The following is an 18,390-nucleotide window of genomic DNA, read 5'->3' as shown; positions in this document are numbered from 1 at the left end:
GGATGGTGACGGGGCCGTTCCTAAGCCACCAAGAGCACGCCTGGGGCCTCGGCCACCTGGACCTTCCTGGAGCTGGAGGATGTGGCAGGAGAGCTTGGGAGGTGGCTCACAGCCTCTCCCACGTGGTGACCTGCTGCCCCTTCCGAGGGACCGGGGCTATTTCTCCCCAGCACAGGGGCATGCACAATGACAGCAATGGCCCAGCCTGGGAGGCAGGGGTAGGATTGCAACCTGGGTCTGCCCCCACACACACCCTCAGCCTCTGCCCACCTGGGACAGGCTGTTGGGGGATCGGGGGGACACAGGGCCGGCCCAATCCAGGGCTCTGGGGCCAAACCACAGAGCCTGGAGAAGTGGGCCAAGGCCTTCTGGGAAGCTGTCTCCCCACCTCTCCATTTCTGGCCCCTCGAGGTCCACTTGGCTTCCCCCAGACTCTCTCGGGCAGGAGCCAGCCTTGCCTGTGGGCAGCAGGAAAGGCTGCAGGTGCTCCACTGCCTGAGGCATGTCAAAGCCAGGGGCCCAAGCTCCCCAACCTGCGGTCTGGCGAGGGGGCCAAAGGCCATCTGAAACCCAAACGTCTTCTCACGACTTTGACTTTATGAGCCTGACCGGTTCCAGCTCAGTCTGCAGTAGGGCTGCTCATGTGCACTGTGCTCATGTGTGGTGTGTGAGCATCTGACAGCAGCCGGGGCCCACCGCGGACTGCCCGCGGCCGCCCCCACATGCTGTTTCTTGTGTGTGTCCGCAGGAACCCTGTCCTTCTTGTCCCCTGCTCCCCAAAGGTTCAGGCATACTTGGGCAGGGACATCCTGCTGGTGTGAGTCCAGAAGGTGGAAGGGAGGGGGACCTGGGACCTGGGCGTGGAGCAGGAGGGACACCCACTCCAGCCAGGGAGGCAGGGACGAGGCTCACACAGGTCAATGTTAGTGAGTTCTGGCGGCCCAGAGAAGGGGAGCAAGGCAGTCACCCCCTTTGGAAGACCCTGTACACGGTCCTCCCCAGGGCCGCAAGACAAGAGAGTCAGCACGGGAGCTGGGTCCCAGTCAAATAGCAAGAATGGAGGCCACAAAGCATGAGGATCCCGTCAAGTTCTTAGCCAGCAGCACGCCCTCCTTACAGGCCCAGTGAGTGAGGCACCCTTGGAGAAATCAAGGCACTGGGTGGGGCCCTATGTGGCTGAGGAGGGCACCCAAGTGATGCCCCTCCCACCCCTGGCTTCTGCTCTCCTGTGATGGTCAGAAGGCTTTCCCACGTGAAAAGCAGGTCAAGGCAGGAAGAGCTTGCTTTCTAGATTTGTCCCGGCTGCCAGCATCTGGGACACGGCCCGACGGCAGCCACCAAGCCACGCTGGCACGTCTGCTCCTGCCTCCAACACTGTGCTCATGGCAGACAGCACCAGTCGGGCCTCACGCGGTCGCCAGCTCTGGATGCACCTGGGAACTCTCCGCTGGCGCTCCGGGCAGTCCACCCGTCAGGCAGGCCGGGACGGCAGGTGAATCTCTGCCCCCTGCATCCACCCGGGGCTCACCAAGGGTTGACCGAGCATCTTCTCAGAGGCTGGTAGCAGGCCACATGCCGCGCTCCCTGCGCCCAAGGCCTTACAGGTTTGCTCTGGCGGGAGGGGGGAAGGGGAGGGGTGGGCCCTCTGGGTCTTGTGGCCACTCGGTTTGTGCCTGTTTGGGGGGTTAGCAGGCCCAAGAGCAGGGAGGGCCCATGGTCTGGTTGGGGTCCAGGTCCCGGGCCAGGGTGCCGGGCCCCGTGCGGATGGTCAGCAGGGACGGAGTGGGTCTCAGCCTCCCGGCCAGCTGAGACTCCGCCCCATGGGCACATCAGTAGATTCCCTTCACCCTCTTGTTGTCAGGGTCGAAGGGAGACCTCAGGTGAGCCCGGGCAGGGTAGGTCACCCCCATCCTCTCCAGAGCATAGTCCCCACTCTTCACAAAGTCCAGCGAGACCTGTTATAGAAGAAGAGGGTATGCAGGTCACTCATTATCTGGTGGCTGCTGGGCTCGTGCCCATCTGCTTCCAAAGGGGAGGCTCAGCCTTACTTCCTCCTCATGAGCAAACCCTTCTCTGTGCCAAGAGCCTCCTCTGAACTGGGGAGCTGCTCTGAGTGGGTAGGTTCCCTGACGTGGACTTGCCTGCCTGGGGCCCAGCAGAGCTGGGGTTTCTTCCCCAGGGCCGTATACCTCCGGTTCCTGAAACTTCCAATCCCTGGGAAACCCGGGAGCAGTAAACAGCCCATGTCCTGGACCCCTGGCATGCTGGCCCTGCTCAGGGACCCTGCTCTCAGCACAGAGCCCACACCCAGGGCCCAGCCACGGAGGGGGCATCTGGGGCTCTGCTCCAGGACGTCAAGGACTCTTCTCTCTTGGCCATGCAGGACAGGCCGGCTCAGGGCCCAGGTCCCCCAGGACCCCCAGGGTGGGAGCCGCTATGCCCTGCCCCCTCCCCAGGCCTATATGCCAGGCCCAGCTCATCCCTTGCACCCTGCCCGGGCTCACATCCACACCCTGCCTCCTCCTTCTCGCTGACCCTCCCAGGTGGCTCTCCCTCTGGAGTCTCTACTGGGGACAGGTAGGGGGATGCAGCCTGAGTTCTTGGAGAGAACCAGAAAGCTCAGCACCAGCTGAATGGGTGCCCTGGCCCCTGCAGTCTGAGCATTTGAGGGCCCCAATTTCCCAGCTATTACGGGGCTCATGCGGCACACTCCAGGGAAGTGAGCAGGTTTGGCCATAAAGGTACTTCGACTCTAGCTCCTCCTGCTCTGCTCTCACACCACATGGCCTGGCCCTTGCCACCTGACCTCCTCTCCCACTCCTGCCCCCCCACCCCTGTGACCAGCTGGCCTGGCAAGAGCTTCCAGCCACCTGGGACTTCGACCCCTGCCGAGCCTTGATGGGCCCTTTCTCTGCCCCTGCTCCCCGACTGGGTGTGGAGGGAAGAACCAGTCTCAGTGGGGGGTTTTTGGGGCTTATAAAGGGTCACAGGATGTGCATGTGCCTACACATGCATCCGTGCGTGCCTACACACGTGTGCATACAGTCATGTGCACTGATGCGTGTGCCCCCCATGCCTGGGATGCCTCTGGGATGAGGGTAGGAAAGAGAGGACGATGGTCCTAGAGGACCCGAACCCTGCTTCTGCTCACCCCAGCGTCCGCCCCAGGCTGGAGGTCTGCGTCTGGCTGTAGGAGCCGAAGTCCCTGGCCTAGAGACTTTCAGACCAACAGAATCCTGGAGATCCCAAAGTTAGATTCTTCCAGACAGAAAACACAGAAAGCGCTCCCGACCCAGAGATGCGGCCCCATGAGCAGTGACCCCGGGCACCCCCGCCCAGGTGCTGCAGGGGTGTGTGTGGCACAGAGGTGCTAGCGCGGCGCCCAGCGAGGAACCGGGCTCTCCTCGGCAGAGATGGGGGGCAGGACTCACCGGCCCGCCACTGGGGTCCCGGATGTAGCCATAGGCGAGGGTTTTGTCAATGAAGAACCCAAAGTCAGCTCTCCGGATGTGGCCTACCACCTGGCCGTTCCTCCAGATGGCCTCTAGGCCGAACATGGGCACTTTTCTGGAAAAAGCAAGACAGATGGCTGCTGGGGCCCTGGAGTTCCAGAGGGGTGCTGCGCCCCACCCGCCCGCGACCCCAGGGCCGGCTCGGCGCCCCGGGGATGCCAGCGCACAGGCTCCGGGCCCTGGACGACCGAGTAGAAAAGACGGGAACGGGCCCTGCCCCCGAGTCTGCAGAAGGCCGCGGTGTTCCGGAATCGGGGGAAGGCCCACCTTCCACTGGTTTCCCCCGACTTCTGACCAATGTAACCTTATGCCCCTAGGCCTGCTTTCCTCCGCCTCCAGGCTCTCTTTTCACAGTACGACGCATAATCTTGCAAAAGTCCTTTTCTTTAGAACATAAGGTATGAGCTGACTATAAAGTCTTTGAAAATTCAGAACAGAAAACACAGATTAACCTGCGGTCACGGCAGCGCCACCCCCGTAAGTAACCGGTGAGTCTGGACGTGGATCTTTTCCGACTCCGCCCTCCAGGGGCCTCTTTCGTGGTGTGTAGGGAGAGCCTGACGGGTGTCCGGGGCCACACCGGGTGCCGCCCCACGTGCCCTCCGGGAGAGGGACGAGCCCAGGGGAGCCAGGCTGGGTCCTCTGATGCTGATGTGGCTGTGTGGATCCCGCCCTGAGCTGAGGTGTGTGGACAGGGTCTGGGGGCCTCTGTGACGTCTGAGAGAAGACGGTGGGACAGATGGATGTTCCGCGGTGCACCCCTGCTCTTTCATTCACCCTCGTCCTGCAGGCTACATGCTGTTTGCAGGCGAGGAAACGGGCTCGGGGAGGCCACCAGCCTGGCCCACCGCAGAGAGCAGAGGGGCAGCTCCTAGCGGCTCCACAGCTGGCACCCTGGCTGTGACCTTCCTCGGGATGGAGACCATCCATAGCCTCAGCACCGGGTGGATTTGGCAGCCCAGCAGAGAACCCCTGGGTGGGGCGAGCCAGGCTGTGATAGGTGCTGTCCGAGGCTGTTCCTAGAGCCTGGCATCAGGCTGCAGGTGCTTTCTGCAGGGCCGGGGGTGGAGGGGCTCCACAGACCCCTTCTCCGTCTGCGTCTCCAAACTGGAGCTAAGCTGCTCCCCAAGAGGTAGACAAGCTGCACGCGGAGGGCCAGCCTGACAGGAGCCTGGGGAGAAGCAGCAGGACGATGACAAGCCACAGCTCTGCTTCCTTTCTGCCTCCCCCCTCTGCCCCCTGTAGCTCTTGACACTTCTTTTGATGGCTCCAGAAATCTGGGAGAAGTGGCTCCACTTGCGGCTGCCTGTCAGCAGCAGATCAATAAGGCCCGGCCGCCACCGTTCTGGAGACTGTTGCTACTTGGAGTCCCGCGGAGCCACGGCGGTGCTGACTGCAGCCTGGTACTGTCATTTCAGAGTAGCTGGTCCCAAGTGGAAACCAGGGACGGCAGGGGCCCAGCTCCTGAGGACAGAGCTGAGTGGACAGAGCTGAGCTACCCTGTCCCCTGGCACCTGAGGTCTCCAGCTGGAAGTGGAGATGGTGGCCCCAGTCCAGGGCGTGGGGAGGACTGCACCAGAACACAGTGGGAGGTCACAGTGACTGGGAAGCCAGACCCTCAGTGTAGACGTGCCTGCAGGGAGGTGGCTTAGAGGTGCACCTTTCTCTTTCAAAAGCTATGTTTGAGGAGGGTGTGCCCTCACCACATCTCCTGGGGCCTTGCTGACCCTGCCCTACCAGACGGACGCAGGACCATGGGATACTCACTCATCCACCGTGAAGCACACCAGGCGCCGGGGGAGGCCGTGGGCCCGCTGCTTCTCCAGGGCCTCCCGCCCCAGGAAGGGGACAGCCGACTTGAGCTTGCAGGTGAAGGCCAAGCCTGCCTCCAGGGGACTGTCATCTGGGCGCAGGTCGGCATGCCAGTGCCGGTAGCCTGTGGGGAGGAGAACCCGGGCTCAACACCCAGCAGAGGTGGGGGACAGGCTCATCCGAAGACCCCAGGGGTGTATGTCATCCTTGCTGCCGAAGGTCCCCTGGGCAAGCCCTCAGGAACAGACGCCACTTCCGACCTCTGCACTGCCCGTTGAGGCGCTGGAGAGGCACCTGGGCAGCACTGCCCAGATATTCTTCAAACCTCCTGGGGAAGCCCAAGCACTGAGTCCAAATTCAGCTCCACAAGGCCGGGTAAGCACCTGCCCCCCTTGCCCTCCAAGCACAGGTGCCAGAGACCCCCAGTCCCATCCCCAGGACTGTGGGGCAGACCTGGTTCATGGGCAGGGCAGGAAGGGTGTTGGGGGGTGTCGGCTGGGGAGGAAGACACGAAGGGGTAGAGGGGAGGCAGAGAAGGGCTGGAAAGAAGTGCAGGGGGCGGCAGCTGCCCTGCCTGCAGCATGGCTCTGGGCACCGTGTGGCTCCTGCACATACCTTTCTCGATGCTCAGGGAGTCGATGGCCCGGTACCCAGCGTTGACAAGGCCGTGCTTGGTGCCTGCGGTCATCACAGCCTGGTACACAGGCACACAGGCCGACCTGGGCACATGCAGCTCCCAGCCCAGCTCCCCGACAAAGGAGAGCCTCATGGCCCGCACCTGGAAGGACAGGGCAGTGCTCAGACCTGGGCCCGGGTCAGGAGACCCAGGTCAAGGCCCAGCTGCCACTCACTGGTGGACACTGCCTACTGTCACCATTCTCCTTAGCTGGCCCTGGGCCCAGGCCGGCCTGCCACCAAGAAGTGGGGTCTCCGAGGACAGAGTTCCAGGCTCTGGAAATCCTTAAAAGCACTTGACGGGATGAGCACTGAGTGTTATACTATATGTTGGCAAATTGAACTTCAATAAAAATATATATATATATTTTAAAATATATATATTTATATTTATATTTAAAAAAGAAATCTTTAAGGGGAAGAATAAGGAGTGTCAATGCTAGGAGTGTGAGAAAGTAGACACATGGTGCCCAGGCCTCAAGTCTTCTAGGTCTCTGTGTGAGTGAGTGTCCTGGGGTGGCCATACCAGATGGGGGCTTCAAACAGCAGAAAGGTATTGTCTCCCAATTCTGGAGGCTCAAAGCCCCACATCATGGTGTCAGCAAGCTCTAGGAGAGGGTCCCTCCTGCCTCTCCCAGCTTCTGGTGGCTGCAGGTGCTCCTTCGCTGGTGGTCACACCCCTCTGATCTCTATGTTACATGGCTTCTGCTCTGTGTCTGTGTCTCCTCTACTTTGATCTTTCATCAGGACACTTGCCATTGGAGTTGGGACCCACCCTGATCCTGGATGATCCCATCTTAAGATTCTTTTTCTTTTATTCTTTTTTTAAAATTTTTATTTTTTATGATAGTCACACAGAGAGAGAGAGAGAGGCAGAGACACAGGCAGAGGGAGATGCAGGCTCCATGCACCGGGAGCCCAATGTGGGACTCGATCCCGGGTCTCCAGGATCATGCCCTGGGCCAAAGGCAGGCGCTAAACCACTGTGCCACCCAGGGATCCCCCATCTTAAGATTCTTATGTTAATCTCATCTGCAAAGACACAATTTCCAACTAAGGCCATGTTCACGGGTTCTGGACGGGGGGCCAGGATGCAGACATCTGTTTTGGAGGCCACCATTCAATCACCACTTTGGTGAGTGTCCCGGACTCCCTCCAGCCTCAACTTCCTCACCTGTAGATGGGGTCAGGAGCCTGGCCTTGTCTGTTTTAAGAAGCGCTGAGGGATGTGGGTGAAGAAGTTGGGGGGAGGACGGTGGCTCAGCTCATGGCTCACCATGGCTGCACCCGAGGGGGGTGCAGAGGTACCAGGAGGGGAAGCAGACAGGCGCTGGGTTGTCCTTGTGACTGCTCCCCAGCCTGGTCAGCCTCGGGCCCCAGGACCCGAGTCTTAGAAGGACCTGGCCAGAAGCACAAGCCAGTTCTAGGGCAACCACGCCCAGAGTGTGCAAGTCCTGGGAAGGAAGGCCCCTGTCTGGGAGGCACAGGCCCGGCTGGAAGTTTAGCAGAGTTGGAGGCTGCAGAAAGTCCTTCCGGGGGAGCAGGGTCCAGGGTGCAGAGCTGGAGCAGGTGAGTTCCCCAGGACACCTGCTCACACAGTGACTTAGAAGAGTTGAGGCCTGGGAACCACGTGTCTACCTCCCTGCCCTGGGAGGGTGGGACAGAAAGATGTGCCATGGGGTTGGAAGGACCTTGCCACTAGGCTGCAGATGCTTGTGAGTCATTTGAGTGAGAGCTGGGTGGGCCGCCCAACCCCATGGAGAAGACAGTACTGTTCACACAGTGTCCCTGGGCAAAGTTCTTCACACACATTACGTCACTGGAGCCCTTCTCAGCCCCACACAATGGTGGGGACTGAAGTAAACAATATCCAGGGGACAACACAAAAGCAGAGGTGCCACGCAGAGCCTGAGCACACACATCTCGGATGGGGGAGCGGGTCTCTCTGTAGGTGTGGTGGGCACACCTGTGTACTGGGCTAGCAGCACCACAGAGGCCACAAGCAGCAGGGGGCACAACTCCCTGGCCAATGGCCGATGGCTGGTGGCCGGGGACTTGTCCTGCAGAGTTGGTTTGCTTGCCTGATGTTTCCAGACCCAGCTACAGGTGTCTGCTTCCTGGCCTTTGGGCAAATCCTGGAGCCCACTGTGTCCCCACAGGTGAGGTCAGCCCCAGGACTGCCCTGGTCACAAAAGGGACAAGGAGAGCACAGCAGGATGCAGAGCTCATGGAGACAGAAGAGCTTACCCCATCACTCCCATGAGTGGAAAGCCCACCTGTGCAGCTCCGGCCGGGATTCTGTCTACACAGGAGGGAGCGGAGGCTACTCTCCCGAACATTGACCCAGCTCCTTATAAATCTGACACTTTAATCACATTGCTGCTGAGGGGCTGGATTCTGAAAGCTTTTGAAACAGTGAACATTTGCTCTGAGTTGCCATTTGCCCAGGCCTCTCAGAAAACTCAAAATTGACACAGAAAATGTACTGTTGACATTTCCCTGCTTCCCTAGTGCAAGCCGTGGGCCCCTGACAAAGATTGCCTTGTCAACGGGGTTCTAATTTTAGACAGCCCACGGAGGAGCTTGGGGCTCAAAGCCAATCTCGCTTTGAAAAAGGGAAAATCATTTTTAAAGCTCTCCCACTAATGGCCGAGGATGGCAGGTTCATGTCAGACATACATGCTCCCAGTTAAGTGAGAGGGTCAGGCACTGGGGCTCAGCTTGAATTCACTGGTGGGATAGAGCTCCCCCAGGCCCTCCTGCAGCTCCTAGGAGTCCCAAAAGGCCAGGGGCTGGCCGGCCTGGCTTTCCACTATACCCTTGTGCTCGGGCCCAGCACACAGTAGGTGCTAAAGAAATACTTCTTGAATGATGGAAGGAAACTGGGGCGGATAGACCTCTGCTTCTGGCAAAGTGAGGGAAAGTCTGGGCACTCCAGGTGCCTTCCTAAATTCACAGGATTATTGGTTCTCGAGATATCCTGCATTTGTCTCCACTAAAGCAGTAGAGTTAGGGGAGTCCTCGTTTCCTCTGGGCAGGGACATGTAGTAAAAGTGGAGAGCTGAGAATGAGGATACCCCATGTGGTCAACCTCTCCCCACCTCCATGCCCCCATCCCATAGACAGAGGAGGCCAGCGCTTCTGCTCCTCAAGTTCATGGGAAACATGGCTCCTGGTACACAGTCATCTGCCAGTAAAGACTGCGTTGGATTGAACTTAAAAGTAAGCCCCAAGGGATCCCTGGGTGGCGCAGTGGTTTAGTGCCTGCCTTTGGCCCAGGGCGCGATCCTGGAGACCCGGGATCAAATCCCACGTCTGGCTCCCGGTGCATGGAGCCTGCTTCTCCCCCTGCCTATGTGTCTACCTCTCTCTCTCTCATTCTCTCTCTCTCTCTCTTTCTGTGACTATCATAAATTAAAAAAAAAGAGGAAGTCGGGCTTTAAAAAAAAAAAAAAAAAAAGTAAGCCCCAAAATGAAGCAAATTCCCTTGCAAAACAGAGCCCCACTCTCTTACAGGAACCACAGGCTCTGGATGGAGTCACAAAATCATGGAAGGTCATCAGGAAGGGCCTTAAAGGGGTTTTATTTAAGGCCTCTTCTCACCCTAAAGACACCCCGCCCCCCGCCAGATACTGTTGGAATTAATAAACACATTCAACGAGGTTGCAGGATACAAAATCAACATGCAAAATTCAATGGCATTTTTCTACCTTAACGAGGAAATATCCAAAAAGGACATTTTTTTCAAAATTCCATTTATGATAGCATCAAAAGGAATAAAATACTTAAAAGTAAACCAAACTATGGAGGTGAAAGACTCCTACAAAACTTTGCTGAAAAAAATGAAAGATGATACAAGTAAATGGAATGACACCCTATGTTCACACATCAGAAGACAGTACCATTAAGACATCAATACCACCCAAAGTGATCGGCAGATTCAACGTATCCCTCTCAAAATCCCAGGTACTTTTTGCAGAAATAGGAAAATGCATTCCAGCATTCACAGGGGATCTTAAGGGACCTCAAATAGCCAAAAGGATCTTGAAGAAGGCTGCGGGACTCTCAGTTTCTGATCTCATAACTTACTACGAAGCTTCCGTAATCAAAATAGTGTGATACTGGCATAAAAGCAGACACATAAACCAGTGGAATAAGAAAGAGAGCCCAGAAATAAGCCTTCATGGATATATGGTCAAGTCATCTTCAACAAGCTGCTGAAACCACTCAACAGGGGAAGAAACAGTCTCTTCAACACATGTTGTTGGGGAAATTGGATATCCACCTGCAAAAGAATGAAAATGGACCCTGATCTTGCCTAATATACAAATTTTAACCCAAAATGGATTAAAGACCTAAGTGTAAGTCCTAAAACTATAATACTTCCAGGAGAAAACAGGGGAAAGCTTCACGACACCCCACTTGGAGATGACCTCTTGAATATGACACTAACGGTACAGGCAGCAAAAAGCAACATTAGTCACATGGAACTACATCAAACGTGAAAACTTCTGTGCATCAGAGGAAAGTGCCAACAGTGAAAAGGCACCCTACTGAGTAGGAGAAAATATCTATGAATCATATATCTGATAAGGGGTTAATATCAAGAATACATAAAGAACTCCTACAACTCAACCCCAAACGAAACAAATAACCTGACTAAAAAATGAGCAAAGGACTCGAATTGGTATTTTTTCCAAAGAGGATACTCAGATGACCAACAATTATAACTTGCAAGGATGGTCATTATCTCTAATCATTAGAGAAATGCAAATCACTACCACAATGAGATACGAGCTCACACCCACTAGGATGGCCGCCATAAAACGAAATAAAATAAACCAGAAACTAAGCAGTGTTAGCAGGGATGTGGATAAAGCTGAACCTGTAGGCACAGCTGGTGTAACTGCTAGGGAAAACGGTACAGAGATTCCTCGAAAAATGAAAAATAGAATGGCCACACGTCCAGCAATTCAACTTCTGGGTAGATGCCCAAAATGACTGAAAGGAAGATCTGGAAATGTTTGCACACGCATGTTCCCAGCAGCGTTATTCACAATAGCTAAGAAGTCGAAGCAACCCACGTATTGGCTGACAGATGAATAGATAAATAAAGTGGGGTCTGTCCATACAACAGGATGTTATTCGACTATTAAAAGGAAGGAGATCCTGATACCTGCCACAACATGCACAGACCTTGAGGACAAGAGGCTGAGTGAAATAAGCCAAACACAGAGATGAACCCTACATGATTTCATTTTCATGGAATTAAATTAGTCAAACTCATAAGAGACAGAAAGCACATGGTGGTTACCAGGGGCTGGGGGAAGGACAAATGGGGGTTGTTACGGAGCATAGAGTTGCCGTTCTGCAAGATGAAAAATTTCTGGAAATCTTTTTGCACAACAGTGTGAACCCAGTAAACACTACTGAAGTACATGCTTAAAAAAGGTTGAGATGATAAAAACAGAACACCCTTTTCTCCATGGATGGGCGCCTAAAGCCTCGAGGGACTGGGTGATTTGCACTTTCTTGATGCTCTCGGTGCCAGGAGCAAGGGGGGCGGGCGGCAGATGCTGACACAGGGAGGTGAGGCGCCAGCTGCCTGCAGAAGCAGCAGGCACCGTGGTGGCTGAGAGTGTGGGCTCGGGTTTAAATCTGAGTCCCCAGTGCTGCATCCCTAGTGACTGCCTCCCTCTGGGTCTCTTCCGCAAGCCCTACATGATAATGGTGTGTCCTTCATAGGCTCCTGGGAGTGCTCAGCAGAATTGTCCCCATGAAACCCCAGGCAGGGTGCTCACAGGTGGTGAGGCGGTGCTACCGTCATGCCCATTTCACAAATGAGGAATTGGGATGATCTGGAGAGTCCGGTCACTTGCCCCAGGCCCACTGATGTCCTGGGAAACATTTGATAATCAGCTCTGACCAGGGGCGGGGGTGTCATTCTGCAGCATTTACCACTTCCTGTGGTGTAAATACCCCCACATGGCCCATTTCAGGCCACTGATGAGTTTACCAGCACTCACCAGTCTTCCCACAGATTTAACTCCCAGCTCTCCAGCTGGTACAAATCCATTCCAGCACACCCAGAGGAGGCCTCAGGACTAGTAAGCAGCTGTGCAAGCGCTCAACCAGCATTTCCAACTGTAGAGCACGTGTGCAAAGCCATAAGATGCGCATGTTCCCTGCCATAGACTGACTCATTTGACTATTTTTGGGTGGCTGGGTTTCAGTAAAATCTTGGGTGCTTGGGTTTTCGTAAGATGTGCTTCAGGAGCTCAACCCCGTGCTTGGTGCCTCACTGCACTCCCACCAGCTTTCTGTGGACATGACTTGAATCCAGGGAGATGCTGAGTTACTGCCTGGGCTCAGATCAAAGGCCTCGTGGATGCCCAGTGGATGCCCAGGCAGGGGAGGCCACATGGCTCCCGTGGGATGCCCTGGGCATGTGCGTCATCCAGACAAGCCTGGAGTGTGACTTTCTGGGTAAATATCGCAGGAGGGCTCAAGCAGATGCGCCCACGGACACAGGCCAGCATGTCCAACCTTTTCAGATCACATTAGCTCATGGCAGTTTTACAAGTTTCCAGGCATTTGGTTGTGTAACAGCACCACCGACACCAGGCACATCCTCCAACTCAGTCATCTCTTAAATAAGTGAGGATCCCAGGGGCCCTGGAAGCAAGGGCTGGGTCTGATCCCAGGGATAAGAGCCTGGGCAGCCCTCTGCAGAGGCCTGGTGCCCTGAACCCAGGAGGGGAAAATAGGTTCAAGGATCTTCATTTTTCAAACCCCCTGGAGGCTCCCAATATATCTTTGATTCTAATAATGTTCTGCTAGTGGGATGTGCAATTTCTCCCAGTGGTCAAGTCCACAAGGCTAGTGTGCAGTGGTGGTGACAGTGACGGTGGCGTGGTGGTGGTGATGGAGGTAATTAGGGTAGTAAAGATAGTGGTGATGGCAGTAGTTGGTGGGGGGAGTGGAGGTGGAGGCAGGGATGTTGATGAGGGTGATGGGGGTGATGGGGATGGTGGTAGAGGTGAGGATGGTGTGGTGGGCTTGGTGGTGGGGATGGTGATGGTGGTGGTTGTGGGGATGACGGTGGTGGTGACGATGGTATAGTGGGGATGATGGGGGTGGTAGGATGGTGGTGATGGGGATGATGGTGGAGATGGTGGTGCGGTCGTAGGGGGAGTGGTAGGGATGCTGGCGGTGGGGTTGTGTGTGGTGAAGGGGATGACTGGAAACTCATTTCCAAGAATAAGAATAAATAAAAGGTACGATGCTCAAATCATATGCCAGAAACTTGACCGTCCCTAAGGATCTGAAAAGCTCCGTAGAAACTGTGCGGCCCTCAGACTTCCCGTCCCAGGCCCCGGGCACGCCGGGGAGGCCGCAGACCCTGCCCAGCCAGCTGCCCCTGGGACCACAGGTTCAGAGCCACTGATCAGAGCTACGGACGGTCCCTGAGGAAGACGGCTGGCTGTTGCACCCACAGAGCGAGGCCGCGGCTGCAGAGTGAGAACGGCCAGCGTTCCCTGCAGAAAAAGGTTGGAGTCCTGCCCTGGAGGAACTTCTGGAATCTCTGACGCTCACGCCCCAGGGTCCCTCAGGGCCATCCATGCTCACTCTAGCCACACCTTGACTTACACTTCCGCGGCAAGCAGACATCCCCCAGGGGACACCTTGAACCGCCGCTGTGGCCACACGGATTTCTGGGCTACACCCACGGGCCCCGCCCATAGCCCCCCGACTTTCTAGAGCCACTGTGAAACTGCACAGGTCCTACAAAGCGCTTTTAGGCAGTGGTGAAAACTGAAGGCCCGGGGGGCTCTGTTGGGAGGCCCGAGACTCCGACCATCTGCACAACGTGTGCAGGTGGGCGAACATTCCACCCTGAGCGAATTGAATCCCAACGTGCCACGGCGAGGACTCCACACCATCAGAAGAAATGTAATTTCCTTTTGACCTGAAATTCGTTTTCAGAAGAAAATTGCTTGTTGCTGTGCCTCACAATGTGCTCGCCACTTTCCGGCGGTGGGGGGAGGGGGGTGGCTGTCCTCGGCCGAGGCACCAGGAACACCACATCCCCCCTCGAGGGGGACCACGCAGGGACCTCAAGGCCACCGTGTGGGAGGTAAGGACATCTGCTCAGTTGGCTGCCAAGGGGACAATTCCCTCCTCCCCTTCTTCCTCGAGGAATGCAAGGCTCACAGAAGCTTGGGGCCTGAGCATCTTGGGGAGATTGTTGCAAAATGAAGACGCTGCTCAGCCAGGGTTGTGCACCCACCTGTGTGCCGCGAGTGTGGGTCGTGGGGGACCGTGGCAGGGCCCTGCTCCCCAACCCTTGGCCGGGGTGCAGTCTGGGCCCAGGCCTCATCATTCTGTGTGTTGCGACCAGAAGGCCCTTGCTGGCTGCACAGACACACATTCCTCTCCAGCATCTGGGTGGCTGGGATCCAGTTACCTCCCATAAAACTTGGCCCGGCCCGTCCTCCCGCCCTAGCGCCTCTTCGCACTGAGGGATACGGCGCCAGGACTTGCTGAAGCCAGTGCAAGATATTATCAGGGAGAATGTGAAATCCCCCTGGATTCAGAGAGAATTCAGGCTGTCTGGGCAGACTCACAAGACAGCCCAGGAAGGATTTTAGATACTGTCTGCACTTTCTGTTGCAGGTGGGGAAACCGAGTCCAGGAGAGGCAGTCCTGGAAGGCCTGGGGCAAGTCTAGAAGCCAGGCCTCCAGGCCCCCGGCTCTGCTGAACACCAGGGTGACTCTGTTCCTGAACTTGTGGGTTCCGGGCTGATCCAGCTCCCACCTCCCCACCTGCCTGTGAGGCCACCATGCAGCCTAGGGCAGCGCAGGCCCCACAGCCGGAGGCCCAGCCAGGCTGACGTCCCCACCCCTCCTACTGGACAATGAGCCATGAAGCCCCTGCACCCTAGGCTCGTACGGTCCTAAAACACGGGATGGGGGCCCACGCTGAGGTCAGCAAAACCTGTAACTTCAACACCAAGGAAACTAAGCCTTTGCTTTGTTTTGCCCACAGCTCCCTGGCCCCTGCGAGAAGTGTCCCGGGGCAGGATTCCGGGACGCATGGGGCGCCCACTGACCACGCCCTCAGCTGCACCCCATCTTCGAATGCTCCCGCCCTTGTGGAGCTCATCTCCCACCTACCCCTGGCCCCCAGGGCTCCTGGGGACTCCCAGCCCCCTGAGGCAGGACGGGGTCCTCCCAGCAGGCCACACAGCAGGCAGCAGCAACCTGCAGAGAGTGGCAGGGAGGAGGAGGGATGAGACGACGGGCGTGTGACACTGCCAGGTGCCGTGTCGGGATTCTGCATAAATATGCTCCAGCTGGGCACTGACCAGGACAGTAAAATTCACTGCAGGACAGTAAATCCGTGTGTTTGGAGGGTTGGGTGTTGTACAGAGTGAGGCAGTGCCCCGGCCCTGGGCGCTGGTTCTCAGGGTCCCCTGCAGGCGGATGAGCTTCCAGCCGGCAGGAGAGACAAAGACGTCTCTGCTGACAACCCCAGGACATGTGTTCCAAGGTGGCCAGGCAGCAGGGAGATGGGGGACCCCCGTCCAAGGGCAGAGCCCCTGCCTGCCCAGCACAGGCGTGCTTGCTCCCCAGCCCAGAGGCCACCATCCTCTCCACCACCTTGTCTTCCTCACATTCGTTTTGCCAAGACTCCATCTCCCTGCTGTGAACGCCTGGGACCTTCCACGTCCCCATGCTTGCCGCCTGGGGCCCTCTCTACGACACAGGGTAGGCTGTACTGCAGGGTCCTTCCCGCACCTGCCCCCACCCCCACCTCCATCCCAGCTGGGGCAAGAGCTCATGGCGGGAAGGGGCCCACCTCTTCCATCCCAGAGCCTCCGGGCCCCCGCTCCGTGCCTGGCATCTGCGGGTCTCCCAGCCAACATGTCCCAAATTAAGTCCACAGCCAGGTAGGGGTGGGGGGAAACGGGGAGGGCAGAGGTGGGAAGAGGACCCGCCCAGCCCTGGGAATAGATCCACGGTTTAGAATAAGGGTAAGAGCTCAGATGAGAACCAGGACAGACCCATTGTGGGCCGAGGGTGTCCATCTCCTGAGGGCGGGACCCGGCATAGGGGGCTCTGTGCTTTTGTACCTGCGCCCTCCCAAAGGCCTAGGAGAGCACCAGGCCGGCGTGGGGTGGGGGGTGGACACACAGAGAACACCAAATGATGAGCAAGAACACAGCATGGAATGACCCGGAAGGCCAGGACTGTGTACCTGGGGCACCTGTCTCCAGGTCTGTCTCTGGGCCTGAGGAACCTGCCATAGGTCAATAATCAGACTCATAGAAGGAGCACCGTGGACGGGGAGCTCATCACTGGGCTATTCCTAGAGTGCTGCCCAAGGAGCTGAGAGAGGGTCAAAGGGGTTCTCAGGGAGTGTTTAGAGGACTCAGAGGACTGCTAGACCCGGGTGCCTGGGGAACTCAGCGGTTGAGCATTGGCCTTCAACTCAAGTCTTGATCCTATGGTCCTAGGATGGAGTCCCGCCTCGGGCTCCTTGCTCAGAGCCTGCCTCTCCCTCTCCCTCTGCCCCTCCCCCTGGCTTGTGCTCTCCCACACTCTCTCTCAAGTGAATAAATAAAATCTTTAAAAAAAAAGAAAGAAAAGAACCTTCTCAAAAAAAAAAAAAAAAAAAAAAGAACCTTCTCAGGGTGGTTCAGTCAGTAGAGTGTGTGACTCTTGATCTCAGGGTTGTGAGTTCAAGCCCCATGTTGGGCATGGACCCTACTTAAAAAAAAAGAAAAGAAAAAGAAAGAAAGAAAAAAAATCTTCTCAATTAATTTGGGCAGCCCGGGTGGCTCAGCGGTTTAGTGCCGCCTTCAGCCCAGGCCTGCTCCTGGAGACCCGGGATCGAGTCCCGCATCGGGCTCCCTGTGTGGAGCCTGCTTCTCCCTCTGCCTGTGTCCCTGCTTCTGTGTGTATGTGTGTGTGTCTCTCATGAATAAATACATAAAATCTTTTTTAAAAAAGAGAAAGAAAACTGTTACACCCACCATCAGAGAATCAAGCCGGGTGGTGGCCTCGTACCTGTTTTAAACTTTGTGGACAGAGATAGGGGAGAGAAGGTTCGGTGAGGCACCCTGAATGAGGCCCGCGGCCTGGCTCAGGAGGGGCTGGCATCTTGCCCCAGGGCCCTGCTGGTGCACCAGCCTTCCAGGTGCCCGCGTGGAGAGAGGAAGGCTCAGAGGGGCTGAGGGCTGCACCCCAAGGGGCCGTGCTGAGAGGGAGCTCCGCCTCCAGCCGCCCCTCTTCACCACCACGCCACCCTTACAGTTGGAAACTGAGCACGGTTCACGAAGCAATAGAATACTTTCTGACGAAACCAGGAGACAAGTCCCAGAGGAGGTAGTGAGGACAAGCAGCCCCCTGGGTGTCCTGTGCCCTGACCTGGCATCCCACCGCACCTCATGTCCTGCCTGGGCTGCCCATTGCCCTAGAGAAGGGTTCATCCTGGAGGCTGGCCTCGCTTCCCCTCAGCCCGGGGCCTGACCCCGCCTGACACCCAGGCCCTGCTGTCCAACAAGCAGCCAGCCACGGGCCAGGGGTGCAATGGGTCAGCCCCCAAGGGTAGGAGGCAGCTGGAGCCCGCCGGCCGGACACAAGTCCCATTCCAGGTGCATCGTTGGAGTGGCCTGGGCCGGGAAGGGAAGGGCTCCCACCTGGTCCTCTCTCCCACCACCCCCGAGCCATGTGCAGGCCGAGCAGATGCCAGGCCTTGATGCCTCCACGAGCCAAAGCCCCATCCCCATGGAGGCCCAGGACCCCCCGGCGGTCAGGGGCTGCTGGGTGCCAGCCAGGGCCTGGGGTCGAGCTGTGCCGCTTTCTCAAAACAGCCACCTCTCTGGTCCTGGCAGACAGCCCTGCACCAAGGAGGCAGGACACAAGCTAGACGAGACCTCCATGTCCCTGCCCCAGCTCTCAGTCCCTCGGCTCACCTGCCGCCGGTGAGGGAAGGCAGGAGCGCCCCCCGCTAGGCAGAGCTGCCCCTGCCCCCCACCCTGCCTGGCAGCGCCTTCACAGGCCTCAGTGCTACACTGTCTGCTAACAGGACCCCGGGGGGTCCTGGCGCTGCAGCCCCTCTGCAGCCCGGGATCGCACTGCTCACCCGCATTCCTCTGCACTTTCCCTGCCAGACCCCCGACAAACACGGAGAACAGCACACGGAGGGGGACCCTCACCCCGGCTGTCCATCCACCCACCCGCTTACGGCCACGTCCCTTTCGTCGACACGGATTTATGTGCTTTTGTGTTTCATTAGCTGAGGGCTTCGGGCCAGAGACGTCCCGCTGACGTCTCTGAACCAGTTTCCCACATCACGAGCCATTGAGGGCCCGGGTCCACACCC

General features: G+C 57.2%; 2 protein-coding genes across 4 annotated transcripts in view; one reads left to right on the top strand and one right to left on the bottom strand.

Annotated features, from left to right (window-relative positions):
* Window positions 1-18,390, top strand: part of DBH (dopamine beta-hydroxylase) — a 61,862-nt gene that overhangs the window by 24,546 nt on the left and 18,926 nt on the right. The window lies entirely within an intron of this gene.
* The window catches only part of SARDH (sarcosine dehydrogenase), a 63,227-nt gene continuing 45,910 nt past the window's right edge, over window positions 1,074-18,390 (bottom strand). For 2 of the 3 annotated variants that reach the window (XM_077851290.1, XM_077851289.1), the window contains 4 exons: window positions 5,940-6,102; window positions 5,280-5,448; window positions 3,432-3,567; window positions 1,074-1,955 (listed from right to left, as the gene is read on the bottom strand). In XM_077851290.1, the coding sequence (XP_077707416.1) occupies window positions 1,830-1,955; window positions 3,432-3,567; window positions 5,280-5,448; window positions 5,940-6,102 (594 nt within the window). In that variant the 3' untranslated portion in view covers window positions 1,074-1,829. Of the gene's footprint in view, window positions 1,956-3,429; window positions 3,568-4,360; window positions 4,684-5,279; window positions 5,449-5,939; window positions 6,103-18,390 lie in introns of those variants that run through there. The other variant, XR_013353999.1, reaches the window with a different exon arrangement.

The sequence above is a fragment of the Canis aureus genome, chromosome 16 (assembly GCF_053574225.1).
Source record: "Canis aureus isolate CA01 chromosome 16, VMU_Caureus_v.1.0, whole genome shotgun sequence".
NCBI lineage: Eukaryota > Metazoa > Chordata > Mammalia > Carnivora > Canidae > Canis > Canis aureus.
Note: the sequence above shows the minus strand (reverse complement) of the source record. Positions and strands in the feature narration are given on the sequence as shown.